Source organism: Cervus elaphus, chromosome 33, assembly GCF_910594005.1.
Source record: "Cervus elaphus chromosome 33, mCerEla1.1, whole genome shotgun sequence".
In the NCBI taxonomy this organism is placed as follows: Eukaryota; Metazoa; Chordata; class Mammalia; order Artiodactyla; family Cervidae; genus Cervus; species Cervus elaphus.
Window position 1 is genome coordinate 68,510,680 of NC_057847.1, and position 14,877 is coordinate 68,525,556.

Consider the following 14,877-nt stretch of genomic DNA (forward strand, 5'->3'; position numbering starts at 1 on the left):
CAGGAAAGGGACCACTTTCTGTAATTAATTTCCCAGGAGAAGTGGGGATTTTAGGATTCACAGAAAAGCCACATGTCATAGCTGCATCTTCAAGTTGCCTTCTCTGTTACAGCCTTGGTGCTTGAACTTGGACACTCCTGGGCCTGAAAATTTTATTGTCGATGGCAAACAAATGGACATATAAAAACATCTGAGAAAATCTAAATAAGTTAGCAGTAAATCAGAAGATTCTGTGTTGACAAACCTAGACAATTTATTGTTATTTATGTTATTATTTAAATAATATTTCTTAATAGTAAGTAGGCATAAAATAAAAGTGTTTATGTATTAATTGGGTAAATCATGTATGCTAATAATATGCTATATATTTTCATAAAGACCTTTCACTTTTTTTCTTTATTTGGCCCTCTTCACAATTGCCTCTGGTTTACAAATGGGCAAAATAAGGCTCTAAAAGGCTATGTCCTTTTATAAAAGTCATAGTTATTTTGAGAACAGAGAAATAACTCAAATTTATTGATTCTGTCTCTCTCTCTGTAAAACTACCAGAGGTTAACTTGTATCTCAGAAGATGTAGCTGGAATCAAAATATCTCCTTGTCAAGTTAACAAATAGATGTGGAGCTCTGGTGGGTCCATTAGGTACGAATGACTCAGCTCTGCATGAGTAACTTTCAGAGACAGCATCAAACACATTATGTGCGCGTGCTCAGTCGCTTTGCTTCTGCCCAACTCTATGTGACCCGGCGGACTGTAGCCCACCAGGCTCCTCTGCCCTTGGGATTCTGCAGGCAAGAATACTGGAGTGGGTTACCATGCCCTCCTCCAGGGGATCTTCCCGACCCAGGGATCAAATCCACATCTCCTGTCTTACAGTGGATTCTTTACCACTGAGCCAGCAGAGAAGCCCCACACATGCCATATATGTAATGAATGATATATCTGCAAGGGTTCCAACCTGTGCTTCTTGCATCCCCTGCATTGGCAGGCAGATTCCTGACCACTAGCACCACCTGGGAAGCCTCATATCTAATGCGTGATGTGTGTTACATAAGAAAGGTCCTGAGTGCATTCATAACTACCATTAAGGAGTATTAAAAAATAAAGACAAGACATATATTATAGTGGCCAAAGAGAAAGAATTCCAAGTCCTCAGGTGGTTGTCAGTAGAAATATCTGCAGATACTTAAGGCAACAGAACTCGAAGAAACTAGTTTTGGGTTTTTATCCTGTTCTCAGAATAAACTTCAGTATCGTTTTGGGTCTATTACTTGAATTTTCAAAATCTCATTATTTTCTACTCTGGTTTAAAAAAGAAATGTTTGTTAATTTTTCCACTGACAAATGTTTTATTTTGATTTGCTCTTACTTATGCAACAAACTTTCAAAAAGTTGTCCTTTAGAGTTTTCAGTAATGCATAGAATTCACACTAAATTGTTCTTCAAATTAAACTAGATTAAAATGAGTGCAGCAAATACCCAATGTGGTCAGATTTCTAATGAAATACTTACACTAAACAAATATATTTGTATTTTACTTAATTCAGCATGATTCAGAACTCATAAAATACCCCATCATTAGCAATTCAGCACAAAAAAGATACACAGTTATATCTCAATAACCTCAGGTTAATCTTCTTAATTAAAACATTATCTCGTTTAATGACAGTTTAGTTGCCAGTAAAATAAGGTTAATTATTATTGAGGCTTGTGTTTCAGAATCATAGAAGGAGGATTCTGTGGATTTTCAGTCTTTGTAGCAAATTAACTATAAAAGCCCAATAGATGAACTCCTCTAATTTGCAAACTATTGAAGCCAGATATTAAAAGGTACAAGTGAATTTGCAATGTGCGCTTAATTTCAAAACTCCATGGAAAAAAATCAAATTGAGATTATAGAATTCTAAACAGCTGAATTTTAGAAACAGCTTAATGTTTGGTTTTGGCCACAAGGAAGCTAACGAATACCAGTTATCCTTACAGTCTTATAGATCAGAAAAAAAAAAACAACAAACTTCCTTAATATATGGTAATAACCATATATACTTTCAACAAAGTATGTCATAAAATTATGCATCATTGATGAGTTCACAAAAACTGATCAGATTTAATATAAATTGTCATTTTCTTTAATCAGTTTACTGAAAGATTAAAAAATATAAACACATTAAAAAAAAACTAGAAAAATCAGTGTCTAACCATTATATTGAATTCATGAGTTAATTATTTAAGTAAATGTATACTATTTTGGAGAAGGAAATGGGAACCCACTCCAGTACTCTTGCCGAGAAAATCCCACGGACGGAGGAGCCTGGTGTAGGCTACTGTCCATGGGGTCGCAAAGAGTCAGACACAACTGAGCGACTTCACTTCACTTATACTATTTTGGGCACCTTTGTAAATCATCGTTTTTGTTAGTCCATATAACAAAAGTATGAGATGGTTGTTTTCCATAGAAACAAAATCTATTTTGACTCAAAACTTCTGTGACATATTCTCAGAGAAACATTGTCTCATTTTTGATAATCAAATAAAATAATACTTTAGAATCTTTCATGTCTGATCCAAGGTCCATATTCAGTAAATAACAGTCAAAATTTGATCCCAGACTTCTCTGATTTGTAAACTGAACCAGTTCTCAAAATGTAGCCCTTTTACTAGCAGTATCAGCCACATCTGGGAAATAATTTGAAGTGCAGTTCTCACATTCCATCCAGACATTAGAAATGCTACAAGTGGAGCTCAGCAATCATAGCCTTAATAAGCTTTCTAGGGCCTCTGGATGATTTTCATGAAAGTGTTCACCTTTAATAACTGCTGAGCAGTAATGTGTATCTATATGCAGATATATGCACATATTAATATATCAGTATTTTGTTAACATTTGCATACTAATTATAATTATCCAGGTATCTTCCTAAAGCCCAGGTTCTTAGATCCACACCCCAAGATTCTGATTCTGTGTATGAATATAGGTCCAGTTGGGGCCCACGAATTTGTGTTTATAAAATTCTCATTTATTCTGCTGGCTAATGAACAGCATTTTGAATGACATTGCTAAATACTGTGTCCCCGCTCTAAATTTGAGCATATTTGATCAACCTAAAGAAATGATTAGACTCAAAAAATACAGAAAATGACCAATACTTTCAGGGCGGAACATGGCAATTTAATTAGAACAAAAGTGATGTGAAAAAGAGTTCCTAAGGGAAGAAGAAGGGTATATTGCTCAAGACAGAGGAACCTAGGCACTGGAGAGTTTTAGAATAAAAAGCTTTACAAAATTTGACACCAGAGGCTTCTCTGCGAGGCAAGTTCATAGCTTATTTTCCAGGAAGCCCTTTATCATACAAACCATTTTCATAATCTCTGTTTATGGTCACCACATTTCTAAAATGAAAGCTTTTGCAGACTCCTTTCTTTGGATCATACTCCTGACTTGTGTGTGATACACTTCCACAGATGTACTAGTCACTTTTTTTAAATGAAGACTTTCTTTTTTCAGAGCAGTTTAAGATTCACAACCAACTTGAGAAGGAAGATATTTGTGCCAAAAAAACCCATTTTGCCACTCAACATCCCCCACTAGAGTTGTGCATTTGATACAACTGATGAAGCTCCACTGACGCATTGTAATCACCCAAAGTCCAGAGTTGGCATTATAGTTCAAACTTGGTTCATGTATTCTATGAATTTGGACAGATGTGTAATGAAAGATACAGAGTATTTGTCTCTACTCTACAAATCCTCTGTTTCGTCATCTATTCATCCCTCCTCCCTTCCCTCCATGTTCCTTATTTTTAATAAGTTAACAAGATATTCTTGAGGAGCTATTACTGATTGTTGGTGGAACACATCATGTTGCTTCTGGTCCTAATTTAACTCTGGATTTTTTTAGTACCAGTTCCTTGAATGCGAATCTTCATTATCTTTATATCAGCTCTATTATTCTCCTTAGATTTTTGTCAGGTCTTTTAATTCAGCTCACTTTTAATTTCCTCGTCCTTCTTTGTATATCTCATGGGGTCCTCTCTTCACAAAGCAGCTAGACCACAATGATGATGGTGTGTATTTTAGAAACACATTGAGCTACAAGTAGTCAGTTGATTCTATTAATTATTTATGCACACAAACATCCTTTCATTTATCCAACATACTTGCGATACGTTGATGTAAGTTCCCAGGTCTGCTCCCTAAAGGTTCACAGTATATTTAAAAAACTTAGATGATGATTGCCTAGGAATGAACTGAAGCAAAACTAGAGCAGTTAAGAGCATCCTGGGGTTAAATACTGGCTCCCTTAGTTATTGGATGCTTCACCTTGAACAATTTGCTTAGCTTCTCCATCTGGGAAATGGTTTTAAATAGGTCTTAAGACTGTAGTAGAAACATACAATACGATAATTCATGTGGTGCTTTAACACACATGAGGAGCCGGAAACATACTAACTGCGACACAGCCTATATACTATTTCACAAATGTTGATTTAATAGACTCAAATTACAGTTTCTTACCACTGTCTTTCTTAGTCTTCAAGCTAGGTGCATAGTGAAGGCAATCTGCTCCATTCTACATCCTAAGGGAACTTACACCTCATTTTAGCATTCGTTATAATTTAAAAGAAAACCTGTGATGACTAATGCATGCAGTAGTTAAGTATTGTGGAATTTTAAGCACCAGGATTTGGTATGTTTTCTTTTCCTTTTTTCTTCCTCTTGTTACTTTTGAATTAACCAAGCTTTCTTCCCTTTGCATTTCATATGCTATAGTGTGAGTTGTTTTGTAAAGCCAGCCATTCTAGTGTCATTCTAGGGGAAGAACACAGTAGTACTGCCTAATGAATAAAGTCATCATGATTTTCTATCACCTTTAATTGTCTGACTAAAATGCTTGAGAAGCAGCAATCTACAAAAACAATTGAAAGCAATCAAGTTGTTGAATTTAAAATCATTTCTACTTCAGAGAAATTAAATGTTTTCCCCATTCTAACACAAAATTGCAAAAGAATCAAAATGCATTTTCTTTCTTTCTCAATATATTCTAATGCTTAATGTATTTGCATTGCAACTTTCATTTTCTCAAAGGCAGGTCAAGTGAACCCAACAATCAAATTATATGTTGTAAACCTATATGGACCAACTCACACTTTGGAACTCATGCCACCAGATAGCTTTAAATCAAGGTATGTAATTTCAATTTCACTTTTACCAGAAAATAGATCTATTAACTCCAATGATCATTTTGTTGCCATTTGGAGAGAGATGTGATCAGCTCAGCAAATTCACTTGAAAATAAAACTGAGGTTGCCTCCATTAGTGTAAAAATGAACTCATTCTGGATCTCTTCTTGTTCCCAGGAAGAATTTAGAGTTTTAAGGTGTTTACCAGCATCACAAAATGACTAAATATACTGATAGGAAGAATTAGATCTTCGGCAGGAGACACGTGTAAGAGAGATGGGGGCAAAGGATGATTTTCTATTGAATTTTTTTCCTGAAAATAACTGCTCCATATTTTTAAATGGCTCTCTTTAAAAGAGTACCATCTTCCTAAAATGTGTGTGATTTTCCAACTTTTTCCCTGTTAACTTGCCAATGATTCCCTAGCTTTGTTCTCCAGGCAGAAAAATTTAATGAGATTTTGCTTTAAATATCCTAAGAATCCTGTTTCTTTAAGCTCTAGTAGAAACAAAAGAAATACATCATATGGGTCAAAAGCATCATTTTAATATTAGTAAAATCTCCAATAACTGAACAGCTAATGAAATAATCATGTAGATTGTGAAATCCACAGTGATCTCAAACTTCTAAATTGACTTTTCAAATTTTTTAACCTGGTAAAAATTTACAACATCCCTGGAGATTTTGCACTATGAGTGAGTGAAGTTGCTCAGTCATGTCCAACTCTTTGTGACCCCATGGTCTATAACCTACCAGGCTCCTCCATCCATGGAATTTTCCAGGCAAGAGTACTGGAGTGGGTTGCCATTTTCTTCAGGGGATCTTCCTGACCATATATTTGACACTATATTGAATGATATAACTAAGCTTATAGTTTGTTTTTTTTAATATCAGAAATAATTACAGTGTGACTGATTGATGTTGAAATCCCACTTAGTGTTCCACTGACATATTTAGGAAATTTTCATCATATTTGGGATTTTCACAGATAGTGCAGCCTTCAGTCTGTGGATATTTTTCCTACTTGAAGAACTGTTAAAAATATATGTAATGCTCACACTGGAAAGGCCTCCATTAACTATCTAATACTGACTTTTCCTATTATTGATGGAAAAGATGAAGTCCAGAGAAAAAGTATGCTTGAGGTAGAATCTTAAGATTAGTTGGCAGGAGAGATAGAAAGTAAAATAAAACATCTTTCAAGTTATAGAGCATTTCATAGATTGTGATAAAAGACTTTTATCATAAAATTGGCATATAGAATACAGTATAGTTGACCAAATCAGAAGAAACTTCCACTTCTGAACTCATTTACCAGCAGTGAAAGTTTTACATACAAATGAAGCAATTATGAAAATTATTAATATTTTTTGTAATCTGTACTTTGTCTGATTTGTTTAGAATTCTGAACTAACAGAAAGGGCACTAGACTAGAGTGTTTGAGTCATATGTCTACTACCACTTTATTATATGACTTTGGATAAATCACTTTATCTCTCTCTGGCCCTGAATGCCCTCATCTTAAAATAATAATTTCTAATTTTCATTGATTTTTAAAATATTTAAAATGGAAGTCAATTTTATAATGTCCAGATTTCTTTCTTGATGCTATTACTTAAGAGCCTCTCTAATGAATTCACCAGATAGGACATAGCAGTGTCATCAAACACAAAAATTTCTAAAGGTGGAATCAATTGTCATTATTAGAGTATTAGTTAAGCACATATCTCTTTAATACTTGAGGTAAAATGTGATCAGGTTAGGTACCCATTGCAAAAAGATATTGCGTATCTTTAAATGTTGGAAATCCAATATATGGAAATATAGAATGATATACGAGATCCCTCTAAGAATGAAGAAGCATCCTGTGAAGAAAAAGTTCTTAAATGTAATACAGGTATGTTGTTTTGGCAATGGATTTGATCTACTTTTGGAAGAGTCAGGTAATACCTTATCTATACAATGTATGTAGCATGTTAGCATGTTTTGTTTTTCTTTCATAATTATGTAACTTGGAGTAGGAAATGGCAACCTACTCCAGTATTCTTGCCTGGCAAATCCTACGGACAGAGGACCCCGCAGGCTACAGTCCATGGGGTCACAAAGTGTTGGACACGACTTAATGACTAAACAACACAACAATTATATAGCTGCTATTTGTTACATGTGAAATGCACCAAAGTGTATGATTTACTCTTTTTGTCGTAAAACTCAAAATCAAAGTTTACTTCAAAATGGTGTTTTCAAATATTCCCCATGCTTCAGTTTTCATGTTTCCTTACACATTTCCTTATTCATTTATTCCTGATGAGCACTTTAGTCCAATTTCCTTTCACCTATATTTAGCCTCTCTGAGCACAGGTGTTACTTTAATGGGTCTAAAAACACACAAGCATGAACAACATAGAAATATATCTGTGGTGCAAATCAAAGAATGCTACATTTATCTGCACATCAAAGGGAAATTAATCTCATACTGTCTCTTGATTTTGTTTTAGGATTTTCAGTATCTATAATAGTTAATACTCAGTACTTTAGCCATATGGAAATTTGCTAGAAAACTATTGTGCCCTCCCTGGTTAGATACACATTTGAGATCTAAGAGTTATCATTTTTCATAATTTATTGGTCAGGGTTCTGAAAATTAAAAAGATGACACACTCAAGAGGGGCAATTGAAATGCATTAATTAAGGGACCTTTAGCAAAGATATGGGAAGGATTAAAAGGAAACGCACAAGGGATGGGAATGCAACAAAAGAGCCTGCAATAGCAGAAAGCTTTTACTGTCCCAGGACTGAAGGAACAAGGGGCAGACTACTTAAGAAACCTGGAAAGGCCTGTAGCAAAAGAACAGGATGGACCAGCAGGTAGAACAATTTAGTCATTGCCAACCCAGACCCTAATGGAGGGAGAGTGCCCAGAAAATAAAACTGAATCCTCTCTGCTAAAGCTTTGAGTTCCTCCAGAGGTCTCTCTTGGGCTAGGGAACCTGGTGACAGAGTTCAGGCTCTGGAAATGGTGGGAGCAAGGGGCAAATGCCAGACTAGATCTGGCAAATGGAGAATATTCAATGCAAAAGATTTAAGGATAATGTTGACCTTAAGAAATTTATTACGGTTATTACTTTAGGGGTGAGTTGGAGATGTCCACCAGAATGCACAATAATTTATCCGAGGCCAAGTGAACAGTTGTTCTGTCGCTGTTTCTGGTTCTATTTCTGTCCCTGGGTCTTTTTCTCTGTCTTTGTGTATGTATGGTGTGTATGTGTGTGTGATGTGTGTTTCAGTCTCTCTCTCTTCCTCTCTCTACACACACACACAAACACACACACACAAGCATATACATACACGATGATTCATCTTAGTATTATTTGTGCTTTTCCTGAAAATTTGCCATATTTTTCTCAAATGCATTGTAGATTATGTAACTGTTTCAACTGCATCAGTGTCCTTTGGACATGGAGTTTACCCTAGGTGATAGTTTGTGCTGTGTGCTGAGTTGCTTAGGTCGTGTCCAACTCTTTGCAACCCATGGACTGTAGCCTGCCAGGCTCCTCTGTCCATGGGGATTCTCCAGGCAAGCATACTGGAGTGGGTTGCCTCCAGGGAATCTTCCTAACCCAGGGATGGTATCCAGGTCTCCCGCATTGCAGGTGCATTCTTTATCATCTGAGTCACCAGGGAAGCCCTTTGTGGTACTTTAGGTATCCTTTATAACTTATTTTCCTTTATCTGTCTTCCCAATCTTATTTGCCACAATATTCTTAAATCATTCAAAACTAACAAAACCTCTTTATTTCTGTAACTGTTAGATATATGGGTGTGCGCTTAGTCACTCAGTTTTGTCCAACTCTTTGCGACCCCATGGACTGTAGCTTGCCAGGCTCCTTTGTCTATGGGCTTTCCCCAGGCAAGAATACTGGAGTGGGTTGCCATGCCCAACTCCAGGGGATCTTCCCAACCCAGGGATTGAACCCAGGTCTCCCACACTGCAGGTGGATTCTTTACCATCTGAGCCACCAGGGAAGCCCCATTAGATATATAAATATACAAATTAGTTTATTGGTACCAACATTAGTAGCAATACTTCCATATTTATTAGGTGCAGTATTCCCATAGATATCAGAGAATTTAGGTATGAACTTAAAAATATATAATTAACTCTTAGAGGAAATATTTTTATAATAATGAATCATGTGGATTTTTCTACAGGGTAACAAATTGTCACATTGTTTTGGAGAAGTGATCGTCTCCTGTGTTCATTTATCTCTAGGCTGAAGAATAAAGATAATGGTTTATCTTTAGGTTCTCCTTACTCTCCATCTTGGACATTATTTTGTTTACCTGAAACCTTTCTTTAGTCATCCGCCCTTTGTGACCCGTTATTTTCAGACTGTTTCATTCATGTGATGCTGTCAAACTGCCTCTGTCACTTGGGCTTAAAACTCCCATGCTTTTTCTTCCTATTTAACCAAATCATGTCTAGTCTACATCTCTTATTTTTCCAATGAATGTCTATGCCTTCCAAAAAAATATAATTAATAAATGTATCTTTGTTAGGGAAATGACCCTTTTTACAAGTAATGCATATTTACTATTAATAACAGAGGTCTACAGAGGACCTAGCTGTGACTTAGTCATGAATGTCATCACAATACACTTATGGGCAGAGATCTTGGATTATCTGGAAGCTGTGAGCATATGTGCACAAAGATTGTTGTGAACAAAGGGGAGCGATTGGACAGGAAGCCAGCGAAAACACAGGTGTGACTGCTAACACACTTGTCTGCTGGTGATGCTGGCGCCTCCATTCCACACACCCTTGTGAACAATTAGATCTCCTGTACCAGACCTCCCAGCTAGTAGAAAGTCTTTCTTGACTTGAGTGCAATCCCTCTAGCCCGCTTGTCTCTGTCTCTGTGGCTCAAGAGGACCCGAGAGATCCTTGAGGACTTCCTGGGTAATCCAGAGCCACGGAGACTAGGAACAAGCAGGAAAGCCCTTAGAAGGAAGAGACAGTTTTGCTGGCCACTGGTTGTGGGATCCCAGATCTAATGTATTCATAAGATGAAGTTCCGGGAGGACAGCCACATTTGTAGCAGGCAGGCCAAATAGTGTGATATTTTCAGGTAAGGGCACGTCCTTACTTCCTCATTCAGAGGAACCCTAAATATTTATATGCAAACTGAAGAAGTCTTTATGAATCATAAGGAGATGTGCACCTAGGATCTTGAAACAAACAAAGAATATGGGATGTGATCTTCCCTCCCTTTTTAGGTGTCAAGTTCTACTTTATCTTTCATTTTGGGGATTTCCAACACTTTATCATGGAGATTTCAATGGTTTGAAATTATCCCAATGGACTTTACAAGTTTTATTTTGTGGCGAACTCTAATTCTTATGAATATATGTACTAAAATGTCTCACATAAGACTAAATTTTGCTTATGAATGTAAGATACATTATGCACAGATGCAGAAAATAATCATATTATTTAATCAAAGAGAAATATAAGTGGTATGATTATAAATAATAATTTTAAACTTAATTTTACACCCAAGTTAGTGTCCTTTTAAAAATCATTTATTCACCAGATTTGCACCAGTTGAATTTTGTTTTTAATTGAATTTTAATTGTTTTTATAAATAAAAGTTTTCTTTTAAGTCAAGATTTCCTATCATAGGTAACAAATATAATGTATCAATATCTGGGAAAACATTGCAAATATGTTCTTAAAACATTTCACTTGAGGACTATTTTGAAAGGAAAAATACTCAAAATGAATATTTAAATTTTATTTGTTGTTCCTGTTATCTATTTTAAAAATCATTCATATTGGTTCTCATTTGGCACGAAATATACTACCACTCACTTTAGTTAATTGAGACAAATTTCTGATCATTTATAAAATTCTTCTATGTGGCATTATTTATCAATAAATATAGTCACTTGATTTTGCAATCTATGATCAGTTGTTTTGTAATAATCAAATTTGTTTTCTTTCAGTTTTGAACTTTTATGCCAATTAATGATAAATATATATTATCTCAATTCAGCATTTTTTCCTGATTGATTATAGTATCCATTATCATTTTTCTCCATGCTAAAATGTCTAAGTATTTCTTAAAAGCTGATGCTTATATTTTTTCCTTTTTAGTATTCACACTGCAAACATGATAATACACCTAAAATATATCAGTTTAAACAAAGCACAGTGAAAATGAACAAGATATATATATATATATATATATATTTTTTTTTTTTTTTTAAGAATTACAAGTTCCATTAATTTGGCCAAAGATTAATCCTAAACCAGTTGCATATTTTATTTGAAGTTGCTTTGTTAACTTTATTTCGGGAACTTTATTCTATGACTTCACTGAGTTTCTAGGCAATTTTCATGTGGGACTCAGCTGGTTGTGAAAGTTACTGGATGTCTTGAAGAGATTGTTGAAGAACATATGGCAGGATTCACTGTGTAACAAGTTATGCTTATCCTTCCACTGATATTTTCTCTTTGATGAGCGAACACATTTTCTAGAGATAGCACTAACTACTCAATAATGTTAGAAATGTGAGATTCAGGTAGCTGAATGTCTAACCCAGATGTGTCTAAGGACAAAAGGTTTTTCTTTCATAAGTGTTTTTCTTCTAAGCCATATAAAAATCTGATGGATTAATTTTAAGACAATATACATGGATGGCATTTTTCAAACTATTTCTAAAGCATTCCATATATTCTTAAACTGGGCAATTTTGTTAGATTTTTCTTATCATAAATTGAATTATGGATGAGTGCATTTGTTATGTGTGGATTGGGGGATTTTGTGACATATTATGTGAATTTCCAAACATAGACTCTATAATGAAAAAAATATAAACTGCAAGGGAAAAATATAACTTTCTCCAATCTACAACCAGTCTGAGGACATCATAGTCATCATAATTAGCATCCTCAATATAGCAAAAATTCAGTAGCTCTTCATTACTCTCCATTTGATTCTTTGTACAGTTTAAACTTTTTCAAATAAATAAGCTAGAAAAGCAATATTGTAAGAAGTATTATGAATAAGATAGAGTGGCCCCTGTCCCACAAGCAAAAAGACAAAAGAAACTATTCATGACTCTGTATCTCAAGTCCCCATGGATAAAGTGAGATGACGTGGAAGTCATACCTAAGAAATAATTATTAAATCAATAATAAGATTTGGCTTTTGATTTAATATTTTTGAAAAAGTAAAATAGAATATAGCTTAGAAAACTTTTACTTATTTTGCATATATGTTAGTACTGTACAAATCAACAGAAAATAACATTATTTATAAAGGTGTAGCATTATGATTATTTTTACTTTTCTAAAAATGTTCTTTCTGTGAAATCATTCACTTTTAACATTAGTCTCAGATTGGCTATATATTTGTAAATATGCATGTTTACATATATATGTATACACGTAATTTGTATTTATATATGTCAATACTTGAAGAAGCACATGTTTATGTATATATATAGAGAGAGATTAATGTGATATGACATCCTTATAGTGTTTCCTTTATTCTGCATATAAAATAACAAGTGTAATTTTTGGAACTATGTAGATTCTCTGGCTCTAAATGTAAATTCTAATTTTGTTTCCAAACTAGAGAATATTATATCACTATGGTTAAATGGGTAAGCAACACCAAGACGGTGGTCAGATGGTTAAATCGACCTCAGAACATCTCCATCCTCACAGTCTGTGAGACCACTACTGGTGCTTGTAGCAGAGTAAGTATAATTTGCTTTTCTTTATGCTTAAAATAAAATCATTTATGCTACCTCTCAAAGGAAAATTAAACAGTCATTTGTGCAAAGACTTCAATATTTAACTCCGAAGGTAGTAGAATAGTCATTCTATTAGCAATGTATACTTAATTCATGTGACTTCCATACTTTGAAGTAAGAAATACAGATGATAAACCAAAGAGAATAAATTAGGCTTTAAAACAATGAATTCTTATATAATATAAAAGATAGTCCAAGCCATATTTCACTCTCAAATATGAGCTTTCTCTCTACATTTTGACAGTGATTAACTTGAGAACATGGGATGTTTCTTTTCTGTCTTTTTAAAACACATGCCAAAAAATTCAGTGTTTTTCTGTAGTTCAGATTAGTCTTCTAAAAAAGTGTCTCTGTCTTTAAATTAATTGAAAATAGTAAAAAAAAAAAAGATCCTTGAATATCTTTTGAAAGTATATTGTATTTCAATTCTATAATCAGGTTTTATAAAATATTTAATAGATTCTATATGTATAGTTTTTAAGATCCTTAGTAAAGGAGATACTTTAGTAAGTTTAAATTGTTATAATACATATTTGATATTTGGTAAAGAATTCTCAATTATTTAACAACAGAATTTTCAGACTTATGCTTCTGGATATGATGGAGTAAATGTTGCCCGCCTAGTATCTCTACAGCAATCAATTATAAAACTTTACAAAATACATTAAACAACTATAGTCAGATTATGGACAATAAGACTATTGAGACATGAAAGGTGAAATAAACCTGTAGTTTCCTACTGGTGACACATTTGAGGCCACAGTGTAAGGTAATGGCATCCAAGAAAAGCACAACTGATCCATCAAGACAAGGAGAATTAGTTTGACACTATTGTGGCTGAAACTTGCAGGTCAAGTACCACAGGGTGGGAGCAATATAGAAAAGAACTTCAGCAAACTATGCAAAGGATCTCTTAAGTCTTTATCTCAGTACTTAGCTGTGTAAGTACAGGGTCTATCTCAAAGAGAAGCAAATAGAGAATAGGCAAGTTGCAGAATGCTTGGAAGACTTTGGAGCAATGAGCCGCAAAAATAGAGATCTTTCAGTAAAAGCCCTGAGTTCAACTCAGAGCCCAGAAAGAAAATGTATTAGGAATAAAGCAATTGTAAACTCCTTCTAATAAACCTTTAAATTAAACCTTGAAGGAATTGAGTTCATTTGCTTGTGAACTAGCTGCCTAGTTCACAGTAGTAGACAGTCTACTCTTCAAAAAAAATAAAAATGAATTCTCAACAACTTAGCATTCATGATGTCAATCATGCAATTAAAATATTCTATACACATAGAAGCTTAGAAAACTTAACTCACCCACTTCACCAAAAATAAGTAGCAGACTTACAAAGGATGCAGATATTGGATATTAACAAACACGCTTTAAAAAAAAAAAAAAGCTTTTACCTGTTTTTTTATTTAACAAATTAAAGAGTGGCTATAATTAGTAAACAGATGAAAAATCTCAGTAGCTAAATAAAAACTATGAAAATAGAACAATGGAATTTCAGGGACAGAAAAATACAGGATCTGAAATTAAAAATTGCTTGGATGAACTTATCAACAAATTAGATTCTGTTATAGTAGGGGAAATAGAAATAATTCAAACAAAATTCCTAAGGGAAAAAGGCTTGGAAAAAAATAAACAAAGCCTTAATTGCCTATAAAACAATATAAACTGGTATAATATGTTAAATTATATATATGTTAAATTATATATACAGAAGGCAAATTTTAAGATATTAGGGCAGAAAATATATAAGAAACACTGACTTAAATATCTCAAATTTGATGAAAAACCATTAATCCATATATCCAAGAACTTAGCAAATCTCAAAATAAAGATAAAATATATTATCACATACTACCTAAATTATTTCAAA

At 34.1% G+C, this 14,877-nt stretch overlaps 1 protein-coding gene across 2 annotated transcripts in view; it reads left to right on the top strand.

Moving 5' to 3' along the window:
* The window catches only part of DPP10 (dipeptidyl peptidase like 10), a 717,819-nt gene that overhangs the window by 597,365 nt on the left and 105,577 nt on the right, over positions 1–14,877 (top strand). For both annotated transcript variants that reach the window (XM_043894623.1, XM_043894622.1), the window contains 2 exons: positions 5,085–5,182; positions 12,823–12,946. In XM_043894623.1, coding sequence (XP_043750558.1) covers positions 5,085–5,182; positions 12,823–12,946 — 222 coding nt within the window. The remainder of the gene's footprint in view (positions 1–5,084; positions 5,183–12,822; positions 12,947–14,877) is intronic.